The 19,157-nt window shown below is 37.8% G+C and overlaps 1 protein-coding gene across 3 annotated transcripts in view; it reads left to right on the top strand.

Annotated features, from left to right (window-relative positions):
* mettl16 (methyltransferase 16, N6-methyladenosine) overlaps positions 1–19,157 on the top strand; it is a 138,004-nt gene that overhangs the window by 79,413 nt on the left and 39,434 nt on the right. For all 3 annotated transcript variants that reach the window (XM_060848211.1, XM_060848212.1, XM_060848213.1), the window contains exons 3-5: positions 2,235–2,431; positions 7,394–7,534; positions 18,056–18,171. In XM_060848211.1, coding sequence (XP_060704194.1) covers positions 2,235–2,431; positions 7,394–7,534; positions 18,056–18,171 — 454 coding nt within the window. The remainder of the gene's footprint in view (positions 1–2,234; positions 2,432–7,393; positions 7,535–18,055; positions 18,172–19,157) is intronic.

Genomic DNA, 19,157 nt, shown 5'->3' with positions numbered 1-19,157 from the left:
TGACCCAAAATTGATATGGACTGCCTTTGTAAATCAAAAATTTTGTGACCTAATTTTTGTGAATTAAGTGCATGAGGTTGTATCATAGGAATATTGATAATCTTCTAACTTAAGTCATTTTTATTGTGAAGGTCAAAACTGAACAAAAACACAATTAATAAAGTACGAAGATTTTGTTCACGATGTTTTTGTGGAATTTTTGTCAAAGTTTAGCTCTGCAAAGTTGATGGTGCTGTATTTTTGATGATCTTATCTTTTTGACCACAGATTTCTTGAATGTGGAAGGGAGGTTTTGTTTTCAGTAATCATGACGGTAGCAGTGGATGAGTATTTTATTATGCTTAGACAATTTTCTGAAGACTTAATTTGTATGATGACTAAACATAAAAATTGAGAGTTTGCACAGAGTGGATGGCAAACTTGTTACTGAGATTCTGGCTGAGATGTTGTTCTTGTATCTGTTTGAAGTGATCCATTTTTGAACAAGATATTGCAGTCTTAACTGGAATAATATATACACACGCTTCAATTTGATTGAAATTGTGTACTAATAATATGAGTATAGAAAGTATTTGTTTAAAATTTGGAATTATGTCCAGTATTCAAACTGAAATCACATATGCTGTCTAGAAAATTTGAATATCAAGGTATATAGTGTGACCTGTCCTGAGTTTCTGTGCAAAGGTACAGTAATGCTGTTGTGATATGGTATCCATTGTCATAAAATATTATTGTTTGGTCTGAAAAGTAACATTGATACCAACTAGTAATTTGTTCAATGAAAGTATCTTTTTATTGCAATATCTGAAAGGTGATTGAACCAAATTCAGTGGTATCTTTCAAAAGAAGATTGCATATATACTTGTAAATGAAAGATCAGACAACCTTGCAGATAAGTACAGAAGACTGTGACTAATTGAATAGCTCATTCAAAAGAGCTGGAATGATTATTAATAGCAAATGTACATTTTGTTTTAAAACAAAAGATAAAGTCACCGTAGTCCTAGCTGACCATACGGTGGGATTCTCATTAGAAAGAGACATGGCTGATGGTTTACCTGAGGGTTGACATGCCTCCGGCAAGGAGAAGGTTTGAGAAGGGGCATCTTTCAGGGTAACCTTAACATACATGTATTCATAATACCTCTGTTTTCTGAAAACAACCCTGTGTTTTATATTTCTTTATACCAGATAGCATCCTATTGAATCCGTACTGTGTTTCCCTTTCTTTGACTTTTTGTTGTTGTGTGAAGCCAAATAATGTGCAATATTCCAACATCAGTTTCATTGACTTTCAAATTGGATTCGCCAAATCATTTCAAATCCAGTTTGGAAATTTAGCTTTATTAATGTAAGGTGCATTTTGCCTTTCACTGTGAAAAGAATTCACTTTATGTTCTCATCTTACTATGTCCATATCAACTACGAACACAAAATGTACCTTAGATTTTGAATGTTTCACACAAAAGTTTCACGAGTGTAGTGTTATCCTGCACGGTTCCTGTGCAACCAAGACTTGCATTTGCTCTCCAATAATGAAATAACTTTATTGAACAGCACTTCAAATCCCAGTACTTTATGGGAATTGGATTTCTTGTTCCATTCATTTCTACAGAAAAAAAATCATGTTCTCATAGTGTTTTGCTCCAAATGATTTGAATAATAAAGGAGCCCCACTCAGTTTAAGGGAACAGGATTTTTAATTGGTGGTGTTGGTAGAATCACTGATATTGTGATCTTTCAGTTAAGATGTGTTGACGATTTCCAGCAGACTTATATCCCTGTTGAACTGTCTAAATTGATATTTTATATTGTGGCAGAGTCAACTGTGTGAACTGGCACAATAATCTGGAAACAACATGTGAAATTGTGACATGCATTTGCACAATTTGTCTGCCATTTCACCTAATTTGAGGGATGTGGATTTAACTGGATTGGTTACTTGTACGCTCAGAGCAACTATTTAACCTTACTTCCAGAAAGGGAGGCATATTTTCTGCTTTTAAAAGCAGAATTTATCATTCACCTCTCCTTTCTAGAAACCATTTCCACAGTTATATAGTGTTGTCCACATCTTTTTGGTAGTCATTTTTCTTAAATGATTCATGTGGTTAATGCAAACTAGATCATTCTGACAGGCATAGAGTTCTCGTGTTTTGTGCTGCAGACTAAAATGTCACTACACTTTTACCTGTCAGAAAAATTGCTTCTAATACCTATTTTCTTGTTTTCAGTTTAAATTTTAAAGATCCTGAGGCAGTCAGAGCCCTTACATGTACGCTATTGAAGGAGGACTTTGGACTGACAATAGACATCCCGTTGGAGAGACTGATTCCCACAGTTCCTTTGCGGCTGAACTACATACACTGGGTTGAAGATCTGATCGGCAGTGATGTTGTTAAAAATAAACTCATCCGAGGAATTGACATTGGTATAAAGCAACAGTTTTCTTTATCTTTTTCAGAAAAGTCGAACTAAGCGTGTTGATTGGTATGAAATGATTATTTCATCGTGTTGAACACTGATGAATGCGTCTTCAGTTCAGTATCACCACAATTAAAGATATAGTATTGGACACTTGAAATGTTTCATAGCGCATTACTTAAATCAGAAAGCAGCAAGCAACATGGTTCTAGATTGTCATGCGAAACTTAAAAAACCAACATTTGAAGTTTAACAGTGTAGGTGGAAGGAATTCGATGTGGTAAAAAACATTGCTTTGAAATCTCGGTGATGCTATACTGAAGCATTGGTTCCCGATTGTTTTCTTTATTAATGTATTAGTCAATCTTTGACAAAGCTGTAATTGTGAAGGAAATGTTTTGTAAAATGGAAGGGTGCATTCCTGTCTTTCTATATCTTGTGGAAACCTCAGCATTTCTGACCTCCAAATTACCAGAATTTTTTTTTAAGATTGGCAACTTGTCACTTGATAAATCAGATGGATATATTTTTACTCTTTGGTCCAATGTCTTAATACCTAAAGACAATGTCCTCCTGACATTTCTTATCTGAAATAGACTTCTGTAAGATTTTATTTGGCAAAGATTAGTTGATACACTGTTCTGATGGCACTCAGTTTGTACTATAACAGGATGAATAATTTGGAAATCTCTCTGTGGTGGAAAACCCAAATGTTATAAAAGCTGAGAAGTTTATGTTGTATAGGTTTACGTTAGACCTTAACTGTATTAACTCTAAATTGTCATTCAGTAATGCTGTTCCATAGTGATGCCCATGCAATAATTTGTCCTGTCAGTAAAATTCTAACCACAGTTTTTAAGCTGCCTGTGTCCCTTAGATGTTGAATTTCCACTTTTTGAAATCACTTTGGGACCAGTGATAGCTAGCAATAAGTTGATCCCCAAACTGTGGGAATCTAGGTTTTTACTATTGTTCAATACGGAAATCTTGACATGACCACTAATCAAGGCAAACATAACAGCTGATTACAACTCCCAAGGTGTTTATTTATGAACAGGAACTATCAATCTGTTTGACAAGAGTGCTGGAGTTACGGCATCTGAGGGACTGGGAATTGAGTGTTTTTTTTAAACAATAAAAAAATGGATGAGAAATAACACTCCATCGCAATAGTTAAAAAACCAAGTAAAAGTCAGATCACCAATATTGACTCTTATAAAGTGATCAGGACACTTTTTCCAAATTTTAAATCCACTCTAAATTTCAATTAAACCATGTCAGTTCAGATATTTGCTGGCATAAATTGTCAACACACTAAAATAACCTCCTCTTGTCTCTTCTGTGCTGTTAAGTCTCCCTTGTGTGCTAGCTGTCATAATGAAACACTGTAAAGTTAGATATGTGCAGATTTCAAAATGTGAATGCATAGCTTTCATTTTGTGTTTGCAAAATGAAATTAAGCTATTCAGCCAACTGAGCAGGCAATCATGGTTCCTTGCCTGCTTAGTGGGAAAATATTTCATGCATGTACTAATAATTGGTCCTGGCCAAGAAAATTCCATCTTTGAAATGTATATGCATATTAGGTGTTATTATCTGAAGAGCAGAGGAGCATCACAACGACAGAGAGATGATTAGTAGCAACCAATGATTAGTAGCAAAGTGGTTGTTATTGGACTTGCAATCCAGAAGCCTGGATTAATGATCCAGATAGAGAAATTCAAATCCCACCATGGCAGCTAAGTGCGTAAGAGTTAAATTAATCTAAAGTGAACATTTATTTTCATTGATAACCATTTTCTATTGTAATATCCTAAACACACACTCGGTTCACTAATGTCCTGAAAGAAAAGACTAACTTAGTCTAGACAGAGGAACCTCGATTATCCGAACAAGATGGGCGGGCAGTGGTTTGTTTGGATAATTGATTATTCGGATGATCCAATGCCTCTCCTCTGGGATTTGGAATTTTCTGAAGTGTTCTTTTTCCTCTCAATGCCTGTCTTGCTCCCTCTCTCTGTCTCAGGGTTTGTTTCTGAGCAGACGCACACTTGCATGCAAGGGATCTTCAGCATTGCTGAAGCCTCTCCCTGCCGCTGCTTCACTTCAATGGCATTGACAAAGCAAGCAGTTGCTGAATCCGCTTCCCCCTCAGGAGACTAGGCAGCAGCACAGTGCGTCAGTAAACCCCACCCCCTCCCCCTTCCAAACACACACACTCAAGCGTGTACACACACACAAACACCAAGACTGCTGCTGCCTTTGTGAGGTGAGCGTCAAAATAGCGTGCATGCACACAAATTTTTACTGCAACTTTTTGACAAGTTCCCACTCTACCCTGTGCAGGGCAATGTTGGAGAGATTATCTGGGGTCTTTATTTGAGAATATTTAGCGCTCTGAATTTGCCAAGATTGTCATTCTGTCTGTCTTCCTCTGGGGGGAGAGAGAGAGAGAGGGCAGGCGGGGAAGTCAGTCATTTGGAGACGGTGCCTGGGCTCCCATTGGTGTTCAGGACTGTTCTCGGCAGCATTTCAGTAAGCCAATTTCACTTTTAGTCATTGTAAACAAAAGACGCGATCGTCACACCAGTGTTGGTAACACCTCTTTGGTGTAATGTTTTTACGGGACCTTGAGATCTTCGAAGAATCAATATTTGGATAATCGAGGTGCCTCTATTTGTGACTGCAGAACTGAGCAACATGGCTGACTCTAAACTGTTCTCTAAAATGGCTCAGGCCATCACTCAATTCAGGGCAATTATCAATAGGCAATAAATGCTGAGCTTCTATGACAACCACATCCTTGTGAATTAATTTCAATTATTAATTTTAGCGTAAAATCAACCACTCTATGGCACTGAACAAACCACTGAGTTCTAATTGCTAAAAGTACCTGCAGAAGTTTCAGAATCCATTTTTAATGTGAGGTCTTACCTGTTGAAACAGTTAGCTTGCACTGAAAGCACAAAAAAAATTAATATTTTCACTACGGTGCAGGAATATTATTCTTTTCTAAGGTGCAGTACCTCAGGTAGAATCATTGCCTTCAGAAGGAGAAAGGTGGTAAATCAGAGGCAGGACATAAAAAGAAAAGTGTGTTAATCATGCCCAGCAACAACATACTTCAATGCTGAACCTGATGCCACTGATGCTGAGACTAAAACATCACATGAACACGTATTTGCTATTAAATACAATAATTGCAGTATTTTTCATTGGAAATGGCATTCTTAAGCTTTTTTTTCAGAAGCACCCTGAGTAGAAGATTGCTCATGGCTTTCTTGACAAGAATTATGCTGTTGTTATATTAATGAAGTGTGACAATTTTACATTGAGAAAGTTCTAGCTCTGTTTCTTGTACAGTTGATCACATTTAAGCTCATGGTTTTTGATGTAAATAACAAAAACATATTCATGTCCTATCTGTTTACCCCTCTTCTGTGAAAGGAATATAAATAAAATACTTTAATTGAAATACATTGAATATTTTGAGTAAATGTAAATGAAAACGACACAATGCCAAATGATGATCTAAATTACCAGGAAACTGCTGCAGCATTCTCAGGCTCTACATATGCAAGAGATTGGCAGACTAATTAGAAGGATGCTGTGCTTATCATTTGCTGAAAGGGTATATTTTACAGGACTTTCCTCAAGAGTATTAAGCCCCTGCAAATTGTGTTATTTTTCAACGAATTACCTAACTTTGTGGAATACCATTAATACGCTGTGTAATTTACAGTGAAACCTGTCTGTAGTGACTATTTAATCACTGTCGCAAAAGCAAAATAATCTAATTTGACAGTTATTAAGAATCATTGAGCAGTGCCAGCTACGTGGAGGCATTCTTATGGGAAATAGAGTGGATGGAGAGAACAGGGTAAACTGAAACTGGCTATTCTTGATTATCACTGATTGAAATTTTTGTTAAAATTAATTAGCAAAAATGTGGATTGTTATAGAAAGCTCAGCATTTACTGCCCATTGATGACTGCCCTTAACTGAGTGATGAACTAAGCCGTTTTAAAGAACAGTTGCTCTGGTTCTGCATCATATGTAGGCCAGACTGAGATTTTCCTTTTGAGGACATTAGTGAACAAGGTGAGTGTTTAGGACAATCCAGTACAATAATGGTCACCATTAATGAAAACAGATTTTCATTCCAGATTAATTTGCCTTATTTAATTTATGTACTCAGCTGCCAAGGTAGGATTTGAATCTCTATGTTTGGACCATTAATTCAGACTTCTGGATTACAAATCCAGTAACCTAACCACTTTGCTAATATTCATTGGTGTCTAGGGTGTGGTGCTAGAAAAGCACAGCAGGTCAGGCAGCATCCAAGGAGTAGGAGAATTGACGTTTCAGTCAAAAGCCCTTCATCAGGAATCCTTTTGCCCGGAACATTGATTCTTCTGCTCCTCAGATGTTGCATGACCTGCTGTAATTTTCCAGCACCACACTCTCTAATCTCCAGCATCTGCAGTCCTCACTTTCGCCTAATGTTCATTGGTAGCCAGTCCTCTCAGCTGTGATGCACAGGCTGCTGGGACTGAAGAAATAATAATGAGGAAAACCTCAGAAGTGAGCTAAGTGAAGACATGTTGTTTCTTGCTTTGCTTCTAGCCATTTTGATTGTGATGTCAGCGGCTCATGCATCCAGTGCCAACTTTGTTCATTGCATTTGAAGCCTAAATACAGCAAAACCATGTGCTCATCAAATATATTCAAAATTTATCCATGTGGTTTTAATCCAATGGGTTGAGCTAGAAAGGATTGCTCTGATCAGAAAACATGTACAAGTCCTTTGAATCAATTTGGCTGGTCCGCCAGTTCATAACTTATTCATAGCCACTAATAAGAGGTTAACTTATTGCCTTGGATTCTATTATATGAATAACTAATGCATGTATTTACAGCTTTCACTATAAATTTGCATCTAATATCTAAAACTGTTTGAATGTTGCAGGAACTGGGGCCTCCTGCATCTATCCTTTACTCGGAGCCACTATGAATGGTTGGTTCTTCCTTGCAACTGAAGTGGATGATATGTGCTTTAACTATGCGAAGAAAAATGTGGAGCAGAACAGTCTCTCTGAGCTCATTAAAGGTTGGTAAAGAAGGAGCTGCTTTTCTTGGCTCCTACGAAATGACATTTTGACTTTTCATTGCTTTATCGTTCCAGGGATTCTACTTTCTCTTCCCAAATGCCTTGTATGACTGGAAAAGAAAGTCACAATTGTTGCAATGCAGAACCAGGCCTTTCGATCCATCATGTCTGCTCTGGCTGTCCAAATGAGCAATGTAACTTGGTGTCATTCTCCCACCCTTTGCCTGTAACTCAACATTATTTCTCTTTAAAGAATAATCCAGATTGATCCCTACTTGAGCATTTTTTCCCTCTCATTGCATTTATTTCTTTGGCATATCACTGTAAATCTCTTCGTCACGTTCTCAATCCTTTTACAAATGGAAGCCATTTCTCACTGCCTACTCTCTCTCGACCTCACACATAATTTAGAATATTTTTGTCAAATCTTCTCTCCAATCTATCTTCATAACTCCTTGGAGCCATTCTTGTAAACCTCTTCTGCTCTTCAGTGGATTAACATCCTTTCTAGAGTACAGCATCCATAACTGCACACGGTACTGAACTGAGGGATAAGTAGATTCTTCTATAGATTCAGCATAACATCCCTATACTTGTGTTTTGTGTTGTGATTAATAAAGCTCAGGATACTGCAAGCTTCATTAAACACACTCTGCCTACCCAGCCAATTGTATGCACATGTACACCCAGATGTCTCTGCATCTGCACTGCCTTTAAAATAGTTTTGTAGTTTACACTGTCTCTCCAAGTTCTTTTTGCCAAATTGTATCATCATTTCTCCACAATGAACTTCTGTTAGCCTTATGCTCACTCTACCAACATGCTCACACCATTTGAAGTTCTATTCTGTCCTCTTCACAGGTTACAAAGCTCCCAAAAGTAACGTGGCACACTTTGAAATTGTTTCCTGCTCTCCAAGATCTAGATAATTATTTAATATCAGGAAAAGCATGGGTCCCATACCAACCCCTGAGGAATTCTACAACAGATGGTCATTCAACCTGAGAATTATTTATTATCTATAACTTCGTTTACCATCTCTCGGCTAATTTTGTATCAGTAGCACTGCTGTCTCTTCTATTCCATGAGCTGTAACTTTTCTCAGAAGTATGTTGTGCCTTTTGGAATTGTACACACATGACATCAGCAGCACTCCCTTTTTCAACCCTCTGTGCTACCACTTACAGAAAAGTCAAGCAAGTTAATTGAGCATGATTTTCCCTTAAGAAAGTCATACTGGCTCTCCCATATTTGTCACTATTCATTCTCTCTCAAATTTCTGTTTTCAAATGTTTCCCACAAACTGACTTGTCTGTAACTGCTGGCCATATTCTTAAGTCTCTGTGTGAACAAGGGTTGGGGGTGTAATGTTTGCAGTCCAGTGGCATTGCACCTCAGTCCAGGGGTGACTGCAACATTTATGGCCAATGCTTCTGCAATTTTGGTTCAGTTTCTTCATTATCTTTCGATGCATCTCATCTGGTCATAGTGCCATGTCAACTCCAAGTACCAACAGCTTAATCAATACTACCTCCTCAATTTTAAATGCTTCTAATGACTGAGTTTCCTCCTCTTTACCATGACCTGGGTAGCATCTGCTTCCTTGCTAAAGATAAATATAAAATTTTAATTTAACATCTCAGCTATGCCCTCTGATTTCATATGTAAATTTCTTTCTGTTTGGCCCTAATTGACCATACTCTGTTTGCCACCTTATATTTATGTACCTAAAGATACTTTTGGGATTCCTCTTTGTCAGCTGCAGGTCATTTCTTCATTGGCCCTCTCTGCTTCTCATCTCTCCTTTCTCAACTTGCTTCTGATCATTTTGTATTCTCCTTGCTTTTTGGAAGTTATTTGTACCTGACACCTATCATTAGCACATTTCTTCATCTTAATTTTTGGCTTTTTTCATCCCGGGGGCTCTGAATTTGTTTCACCTATCTTTTTCCGGAAAACATCTTGTATCAAACCTTCCTTTGAAAATAGGCTTTTCTTGGCAACCTTTGGCGCTGGTCTGTCCAGCCCAGCTTTGTTTGTCCCATTTTGTTGGATGTCCCAAGTTAATTGTTCATGGTGCTGATTGTTAGTTGCCCTTTTCTACCATCATTCTAAACCGTATGATACCATGTATGCTCATGTTCCTCCACTAACACTTGTTCATCTTGGCCCCCTATCTCAGAATCAGCGCCTTTTAGATTTTTTTTCCTGTATCTCCTCCCCACTACTTAGTGGTCTGTTGACTACACCCAGCGAAATAATTACATCCTTCTTGTTTCTTAGCACTAACCAAACAGATTCTGTCCTTGAACACTCCAAGACATTTTCTTTCACCATAAAACATCCAATAACCAGGAATAATTATCACTCAGACGAGCTTTTCCTTCAGCTAGGACTCTTACCAACATAATATTAAACAATTCTGAAGTCCTACCATTAAATTTCAACCAAGCTCTTTAGTGTCTCTCTGTTGGACCGCATTCCCCTTCTTCCCTATGTCATTGTTGTTAATGTTAAATCTTGAGATCGCTAGATTTTGCTCATCAAGGGTGTTAAGATTATAAGATCATAAGACATAGGAGTGGAAGAAGGCCATTCGGCCCATTGAGTCCTCGCCGCCATTTAATAATAACTGATGGGTGTTTCAATTACATTTACCTGCACTCTTCCCGTAGCCCTTAATTACTTGCGAGATCAAGAATTTATCAATCTCTGCCTCGAAGACACCCAACATCCCGGCCTCCACTGTGCTCCGTGGCAATGAATTCCACAGATCCACCACTCTCTGACTGAAGAAATGTCTCCTCATTTCCATTCTGAATTGACCTCCTCTAATTTTAAGGCTATGCTCATGGGTCCTAGTTTCCTTGTCTAACGGAAACAACTTCCCAGCATCCATCCTTTCTAAACCACACATTATCTTGTAAGTTTCTATTAGATCTCCCCTCAACCTTCTGAACTCTAATGAATACAATCCTAGGATCCTTAGCCGATCATCATATGTTAGGCCTACCATTCCAGGGATCATCCATGTGAATCTCCGGTGGACACACTCCAGTGCCAGTATGTCCTTCCTGAGGTGTGGGGCCTAACTAGAGTTTTATAAAGTCTGAGAAGCACATTGCTGTGTTTATATTCTAACCTGCTTGAGATAAATGACAACATTACATTCGCTTTCTTAACCATGGACTCAACCTGCAAATCAACCTTGAGAGAATCCTGGACTAGCACTCCCAGATTCCTTTGTACTTGGCTTTATGAATTTTCTCACCGTTTAAAAAATAGTCCATACCTGCATTCTTTTTCCAAAGTGCAAGACCTTGCACTTGCTCACTTTGAATTTCATCAGCCATTTCCTGGACCACTCTCCTAAACTGTCTAAATCTTTCTGCAGCTTCCCCACCTCCTCAGTACTACCTGCCTGTTCACCTAACTTCGAATCATCGGCGAACTTCACCAGAATGCCCCATGTCTCCTCATCCAGATCATGCAGGACCCTACTTGTCACCAGTTTCCATTCTGTAAAAGAACTTTTCATCCCAACTCTCTGCCTTCTGTCAGATTATGGAGCTTCTTGTGGGGGTGGAAATGCCATTAATGACTGAGATTTCAACTGAACATTGTGTCCGTTGAAAGCTTGAACAAAACATATTGACTTGGAGTTTCCACTCAACTGTATAGTTTTTCTCAGCACATTTAGAGTAGAGTTAGTGTGACTGACATAAAAAGTCATAAAACTTTCAATGCAAATTGAACTTCCAGGAACTTTTGCGAGTCTGAGAAACAAGCATGCTTGAAGCAGATAAAACTAATAAAGCACCCAGGTTAAAATCATGAAAATTGGGGAGATTCTACCAGTTGCATGTATTTAGAGGCACTTGAAACTCTTGACTTGTCATCATCCTTTATTTCTGGCTGTGGTGGAGCGTCCGGGTGTACCCTCCACCTTTCAAATGGAAGGTAATGACTATACAGCATAATGGAGAGAACATTGAACACCAAACAAAAATACTCAAAACACTTTTGAGGGACAAAATTGTCTCAAGAAAATATGATTTGAAATGCTCAGGAATCATCTGAACCTCAGTTTGTTTTCCTAACTTAGTTTCTGAGTTCCAAGTAACATAGAAGACCATTAGCATTCGTTCAGCTGCATCTACTGTATCCAGCAACATTTTCTTCATGCCCTCTGCCCTATGCTTTAGCCTATGCATTTGTAACTTCTTTCCCAAATCCACTCAGCCTCAGTGGTCTCACAAAATCCATAGCCTACTTTTTTAGTTACCATTCCCACCAAACTCCTGCCCATCCTCAGCCCCATGTTAACTCTCATTGTAAGTATCTCCCATTCCATTTAACAACCTTTTGCTTTCAACGCTTTTTTGGGAAAACACCTATATCTCCCGAAACACAACTGTCCTATTCCAATCTCTCTCATCTTTGAAGTATTTTAGGTGTGTTATTGCGTTCCAAATATCTGCTCATCTTTCCTTCAAGGCCTTTTTAAATTTGTTAATTCCACCTCAATGACATTGATACATGCCTAATCAAAGAAACGTGGCTGACTGTGGCTGTGATGCATCAATATGATTACTTTGTGATGATGCTGCTCCTTCAATAAAGTTGTGGTGTCCTTAGTCTTTCTTTCAGGAGGTCGTAAAAGACATACACTCCAAAAACTCTGTATTTGAAATGTTTAAGGGCCAGTTTGATTGTAGCTAACAGATGCTGCCTCAGGTAAAAGGCTTTTAAGTTTAAAATAAAACACTTGCACATTGAAAGAGAAGTGGCTAGTTTTCCCAGCTCAGCTTTTCCTGTGGTTTGATTTGGTTTTTGGCAGTCTGACTATTCACTGAAAGCAGTCAGGCAGTTGAAAAGCTGCCGGGCCCAAAGAAGCAGGTCCATGCTGTTCCTTTTGTCTCTCTGACTTCTGTCCTGCAAAACCCTGTGTTTGATTTTACCTTATGTGCCAAGGGATGTTTATGGGGATTGTTGCAAGTATTGGTAAAAGCATCATTAAGTTAGGATGGCCTATTGGGTTTTCAGAGAGATTGTAATTCGGTATTCTGTTCTCTTTTGTTTGTGTTTCATTCAGTAATCTTGTAAATAAATTTTTTTGTTTAAAACTATGGTTTGATTAACTGCATCCCTCCAGCAATATCTGGTTTACACCTGCGTAAACAACTAGCAAAGTTAAGGTATGGACTACTTTCTTGAATTGTTTTGAGGGGGTCTGGCCTGGTCCAAAACAACCTAACTCATGAATAGCCTCCTACCTTCATTGATTTACAAAACCACAAATTGAAAACTTCATCTGTACCTTTGAATTGTTTCATACTGTCCTTGCCTCCCAATATCTAATCTCCTGTATTATCCACCTTCTGCACGCTACAGCTATTTCTTCAGAATTCATTACTTTGCCGCCTCTCATGCAGACCTCCTCTCTTTGTCCCATTATTAGTGACATCTGCTGCCTAGACTGCGTGCTCTAGAATTCTATCCTTAATGCCCCCTGCCTCTTTAGCTGCTTCTTCAAGATCCTCTTTAAAACTCAAAGTTTTGTTCAGTTTTGACAGTATTAGGCAAGAACTTTCAAAAGTTGGTTGGGGGTGCAGATATTCACAGATAAAGGGATGGTTGGAAAGCGGGAAACCTTCAGAAATGAGATAACAGGAGTCCAGAGACTATGTGTTCTTGTTAGTGTGAAGGGCAAGGCTGGTAGGCTTAAGGAATGCTGTCTCACAAGAGAAATTGATGCTCTGGTTCAGAGCAAGGAAGCATATGCCAGGTATAGACAGCAGGAATCGAGTGGAACATCAGGAGGGCAAAAGTAGGAACTTGACACAGCTTTGGCAGCTAAGGTTAAGGAGAACCCAAAGGGATTCTACAAATACGTTAAGGACAAAAGAGTAACTAGGGAGAAAATAGGGTCTCTTTTCTGTGTGAAACCACAGGAGATAGGGGAAATCCTAAATGAGTATTTTGCATCAGAGTTTAATGTGGAGAAAGATATAAAAGCTAGAGAATTTGGGGAAACAAATAGTAATATCTTGAATTGTGTCCATATTACAAAAGAGGTATTGCTGAATGTCTTAAAATGCATAAAGGTGGTTAGGTTCCCAGGACTGATCAGTTATCCTTGAACTTTTGGGGAAGGTAAGGAAGTGATTGCTGGGTCCCTTGCTGAGATAATTGTATCATTGATAGCCACGGGTGAGGTTTCTGAAGACTGGAGGTTGATTTGGATGGGAATGTGAATAGGAAGGGTTTGGAGGGATATGGACCGGGTGCTGGCAGGTGGGACTAGATTGGGTTGGGATATCTGGTCGGCACGGGTTGGACTGAAGGGTCTGTTTCCATGCTGTACATCTCTATGACTAATGTGGTGCCATTATTTAGGAAAGTTAGTAAGGAAATGTCAGGGAACTGTAGACTGGTGAGTCTGACGTCAGTGGTGTTTTATTGTGGAGGGGATTGTGAGGGACAGGACTTACATGTATTAGGAAAGACAAGGACTAATTGGGGATAGTCAACATGGCTTTGTGCATGAGAAATCGTGTCTCGCTAACATGATTGTGTTTTTTGAAGAGGTGACGACGAAGGTTGATGAAGACAGAGCAGTGGACGTTGTCAATATTGATTTGAGGAAGGCACTTGACAAGGTTCTGCATGATAGACTGGTTAGCAAGGTTAGACCACATGTAATACAGGGAGGGCTACCCCCCATTTGGATACACAATTGACTCAAAGTTAGGAGATGGAGGGTTGCATTTTGGACTGGAGGCCTGTGACCAGTGGTATGCCATGAGGATCGGTGCTAGGACCACTGCTTTTTGTCATCTATATTCACATCCAAATAATTTATATAAGAAGTACAGTTAGTAAATTTGCAGGTGACACCAAAATTGGAGGTGTAGTGGACAGCCAAGAAGGTTACTTCACTGTACAATGGGATGTTGATCAGATGGAAAAATGAGTCAAGGACTGGCAGATGGAGTTTAATTTAGATAATTCTGAGGTGCTGCATTTTGGGAGGGCAAATCATGGCTGAACTTATACACTTAATGATAAGGTCCTGAAGAGTATTGCCAAACCAAGAGACCTTGGAGAGCAGGTTAATAGTTCCTCGAAGTTGGAGTCACAGGGAGACAGGGTAGTTAAGAAAGTGTTTGGTATGCTTGCCTTTATTGTCAGTGCATTGAGTATGGGAGTTGGGAGCTCATGTTGCGGCTGTACGGGGCATTGGTTATGCCATTTTTAGAAAACTGCATCCTACTTTGGTCTCTTTGCTATAGGAATGATATTGTTCAACTTGAAAGAGCTCAGAAAAGAATGATAGGATATTCCCAAGGTTGGAGCTTTAGGGAGCAGCTGAATAGGCTGAGGCTATTTTTACTGGCGCATTGGGTCAATATCCATTAAAGTTAGTATCTGTTTTTCCTCATTGTTGCCTGTGAGACGATGGGGGTGGGGAGGTGAGTGGTTCTGTTTTGAATGTATTATGTTTCCAAGCATTTAATTAAAATTCTAAATACATTGGAAACTAAAGTAGAAGATACTTGCATTCATAATGAATCTAGTGTACTATTGGTTTAGTTTAAATGTCTATGCATGATGGTTTCATACAAATAATATTGATTTGCAACATTTTTTGACTGACTTGATTTTTTTTTAAACCATTCCGAGAAATTCATGTCTTGAATTGATGACGCTTTTTTGAAGTTATCTGTCCACTCTTCTCCTAATTCTTTCCTCAACAATTTTTTTTGTCTATAACCCTGCTCATAAATACTGTGAAAGAGTTATTTCAGATGATGTGAATTCCAAAATTTGCAGATGCAAGTATTAAATCCTGTAAATACCTTATGAAATTATCTCTCTTTATCTCTTTCTTCCCCACCCTCAATGTTCCCCACCCAAAAATATAACTTTGGAAACATACTTAAATGCAGTTCAGCTCCAACTCTAAGATCATCATGTCTGGAATTGTCTGCATTATTTTGCCTACTTATTGGGTAAATTCATACATCGTGACTTTTGAATTAAATTTATTCGGGGCTTGTGTTACACTGGATGCTTTGATTAACTGAATATAATCAAATTTTTTTTAAAAATTAATTGACAAAATATTGAATAACCATTCTAATTTCCAACCAGTGATAATGGGCATGAAGGCATAGATATTATCGGACGCACATGATATTTATTCAGATATATCGAAAACTGCTGTAAGAAAGGCTGGCATTTACACTATTTGCTCAGTTTCTGACGTTTTGATTGAAAAAAGAAAATGAACAAGAAAGAGCCAAAGCTCATTTCATGTGATGATGACACAGTCTATACTGACAGCACATTTAATTAAAATATGGTACTATTTTTATAAATGGTTAATATATGCAAATATTCAGTTAATTGTTTTCTATAATTACTGGAATATTCCAAGATGATTGGTTAATAAGCCTTGATCTGCAGTGTATGGGGCTTTTAAAAGGTAGACATAGGTAAGATGTTCCAATAAGTAAGATATTACAAATTAGAAGCTTGTTTCATTCTGTCAGTTATGCCATACTCCAAAAACATGTTTTGAACTCCAGCCACTACTTAACTCAAGCAAATGTGGTTTCAGTTCCAAGGTTAATTCTTAAGAAATAAAAAAGGAAGATATGTACAACAATTTGAAATCATGTGGAATGTGACATGGCAGAATGGGGAGAGGAACCAAACGGGAATATGGTTAGATGCAGGAAAATTAAACTGTTGTATTCCCAGTGCATTTATTTGTAAAGAAATAGATGCAGCAATAAGTTAAGATGAGAATTCCAGATATGCTCGTCACTCATAACAGAATTTGGAAAGGTAAAGGCATAACAACCATAGACACTATGGCATGAGATAAGCAAGGAATTCGCAACTGCTGGAGACTGGTGAGGTGCAATGCACCAAGAGTAGCATTTAAGTAATCCTGGCCAAAATAATTCCCAAGAGTCACAATGTCACTTATTTCCTGCCTGAGAGAATTAAAGTGGAAAATTCCATGCCTAATCAATGATATTGGGTTGAACTTTCCCAGTACCATAGTTGTGGGGTGAAAATTAGATCGGTTGCCCACTCCACAAAGGTTGACTGCCAATTTGCATAATTAATGCCCGAGTAGGGGTGAACTTTCATACTGACTGACATTTTGCCTATGTGTAGCGGCCTCACTTTGTGAAAACTGCCAACTCTGAGACAGTCTCATTGTGGTAGGCCAGATGTTCAATAAAACAAAATAGCTTAGTTAATAAAAAAAACCCGAAATGAAACCCAATACTAACCAGTGAAATTGTTTTTCTTCTACTCCAATTTACCTACCGGTGTCAACCTTAGCTATTTAATTATTGACGTGAGGATCAGTGCACTTTCCTCCATGTTGAGGTGTTCTCAGGATCTTGACTTGCTACGGCAGAATACACTGCCTTGGTTCCAGAGATGTCGGCTCTTTGATTGAGCTGGCAGTTCAAGAGCCTTGAGGTCCAAAAGTAGCCAATTAAAATGCTGCTTTCTGGTTGTTGTGATATACATCTTGGTGCTGGCAGGTGTAGTTCAGGATCTTCATTTGGTCCTGATATCTGCGTTGTGAGTGCCCTGTAGAAAATGCTGCCCACTGTCTTTCCATTTTCAATATTTCCCAGTCGTCATCAACTATTGTTATGATCCCAAAACATGCAAAATAATTATTAAAAGATTACCATTTTTATCTGTTTGTTGAGCTGTATATTTTAAATTAATATTTTCCAGTTGAGTATTTTTATGTAAAGTTGTAACTAAAATAGTTACTATCCAAACGAGTGAGAATAGAAATTTAAAAGATTTAAACGTTATTAGGGTTTGATGTTGTGCCACAATACCTTGCGGAATAAACAGGAACAATGTACAGCTGGCAAAATAAATATTGTAATTACCTTTTCAAAATTATCACTACCTCATCAAAAGTTTTGCATCAGTCAATTCCCTGAAGCTATAAAACTTCAATATGGAGGGCCCTCTAGATTGCATTTCTTCCAAAGATGCTTTTGGGCTTTTAACTCCTAATTAGTTTTTCATAAAAATGGGACATTTCAGGCATGTGAATTTGTACCAAAATTAAGTCAAAAATAGTGATGAAAATTCAGAGTTAATTTTAATTTATTTTGTAATGATATAATATTGCCAGCTCTGACAATTCATTTTCAAATGCTGATTGCTAACTAAAGTTTTGTGATGTACCCAATGTATTCAGTACCCACAACAACTAAAAACATGAATTTGAATTAGGTAATTTAAATGTCTTAGGAGCAGAACAGATGACTTCCTGTATGCATTTTTTTGTTGTAGACATGTTAATTAAGTATTTATTTGATGTAACATCATGCTTTTGCACCCTGCCAGTTCTGGAAAGAAAAAGTATACATTTCACAAAAGTCATGCAAGAAAGGAAGGAATGCAAGCTTTACAAAAGCCTCACAGCTTGTACTCTTGAATCATTTGTCTGCTTATTTCTAGTGGTGAAGGTCCCTCAGAAGACATTGTTGATGGATGCTCTGAAAGAGGAATCGGAAATTGTTTATGATTTCTGTATGTGTAACCCACCTTTCTTTGCAAATCAGTTGGAAGCCAAGGTAAATCCCTTGAAACCCATTTGCTTACAAAATATTTTCTTCTTCCTTATTTTGCTTGTTCTTCCTCCTCTGCATTTATAAACCAAGCTATTTGAACAGTGTAGTATGCTCACTTAATGTTTGTTGACTCTCGATCAGTTTCTATGATTATGTTTTATAAATGATGTTTCAGATATTCTGTTGTCATCGTCTCAATTGAATGATTTGTAATCTTGTTCGTGCAGATGTCTCCAGCTTAGTAATATTAAATATATATTTTTTAAACCTTAAACCATTTAGTGGCCAACTTGACTGAAAATTACCTATATTCTCTTAAAATAAATATGCATTTTCTGATGTTAGCATTAGTTACCTCTTTAGGACATGTTAAGACTGGGTGGATGTGAGGAGGATAAATTGAAAGTACAGGAACAGTCAGGGTTATTGAAATAGTTTAAGGAGGTTATTGTTAATAGCAACATTTAGGGTAACTGACGACCATATTGCCCAGTGCATCTTAAATTTGGTTTATGCATGATGTAATCCATGCTTCTTTTGTACAGCTTCTCAATACGTTAAACAGCTAGGGAATATATGACTCAGTTACCTGCTTACCTGCATTTTTATATTTTCTTGGGAATAGTCAACAAGGAGAACTGTTAATGAGAGAGTTAGTGAGAAAAATGAATAAACAAAATATTATGTGATATGTACTTCTATTTGAGCCATATTAAAGAAGAAATTAATATGGAGAGATGTTAGAAGAACATTCTTCTAGAATCATTATAGTGAAAAAATAGTGAGTGAGAAATTGTCTGGATTAGAGCTCTGATCTTTGAAGTTGTTGTTCTGGTGGAAACCCAAACTGATGTTCAGCAAACAGGTTACTGATGAGTAGGTATCAATTGGACAGTTTATCAGTGATTGAGAGAAGGCTGAAAAATGTTTAGCCATGTTAGATTTACCATGTATTTTTTTGAAGAGCTTATAAATGAAGAAACATCTAT

The sequence above is a fragment of the Hemiscyllium ocellatum genome, chromosome 31 (assembly GCF_020745735.1).
Source record: "Hemiscyllium ocellatum isolate sHemOce1 chromosome 31, sHemOce1.pat.X.cur, whole genome shotgun sequence".
Taxonomy (NCBI): domain Eukaryota; kingdom Metazoa; phylum Chordata; class Chondrichthyes; order Orectolobiformes; family Hemiscylliidae; genus Hemiscyllium; species Hemiscyllium ocellatum.
The sequence above is the reverse complement of the archived record's forward strand: the minus strand, read 5'-3'. Positions and strand labels throughout refer to the sequence as shown.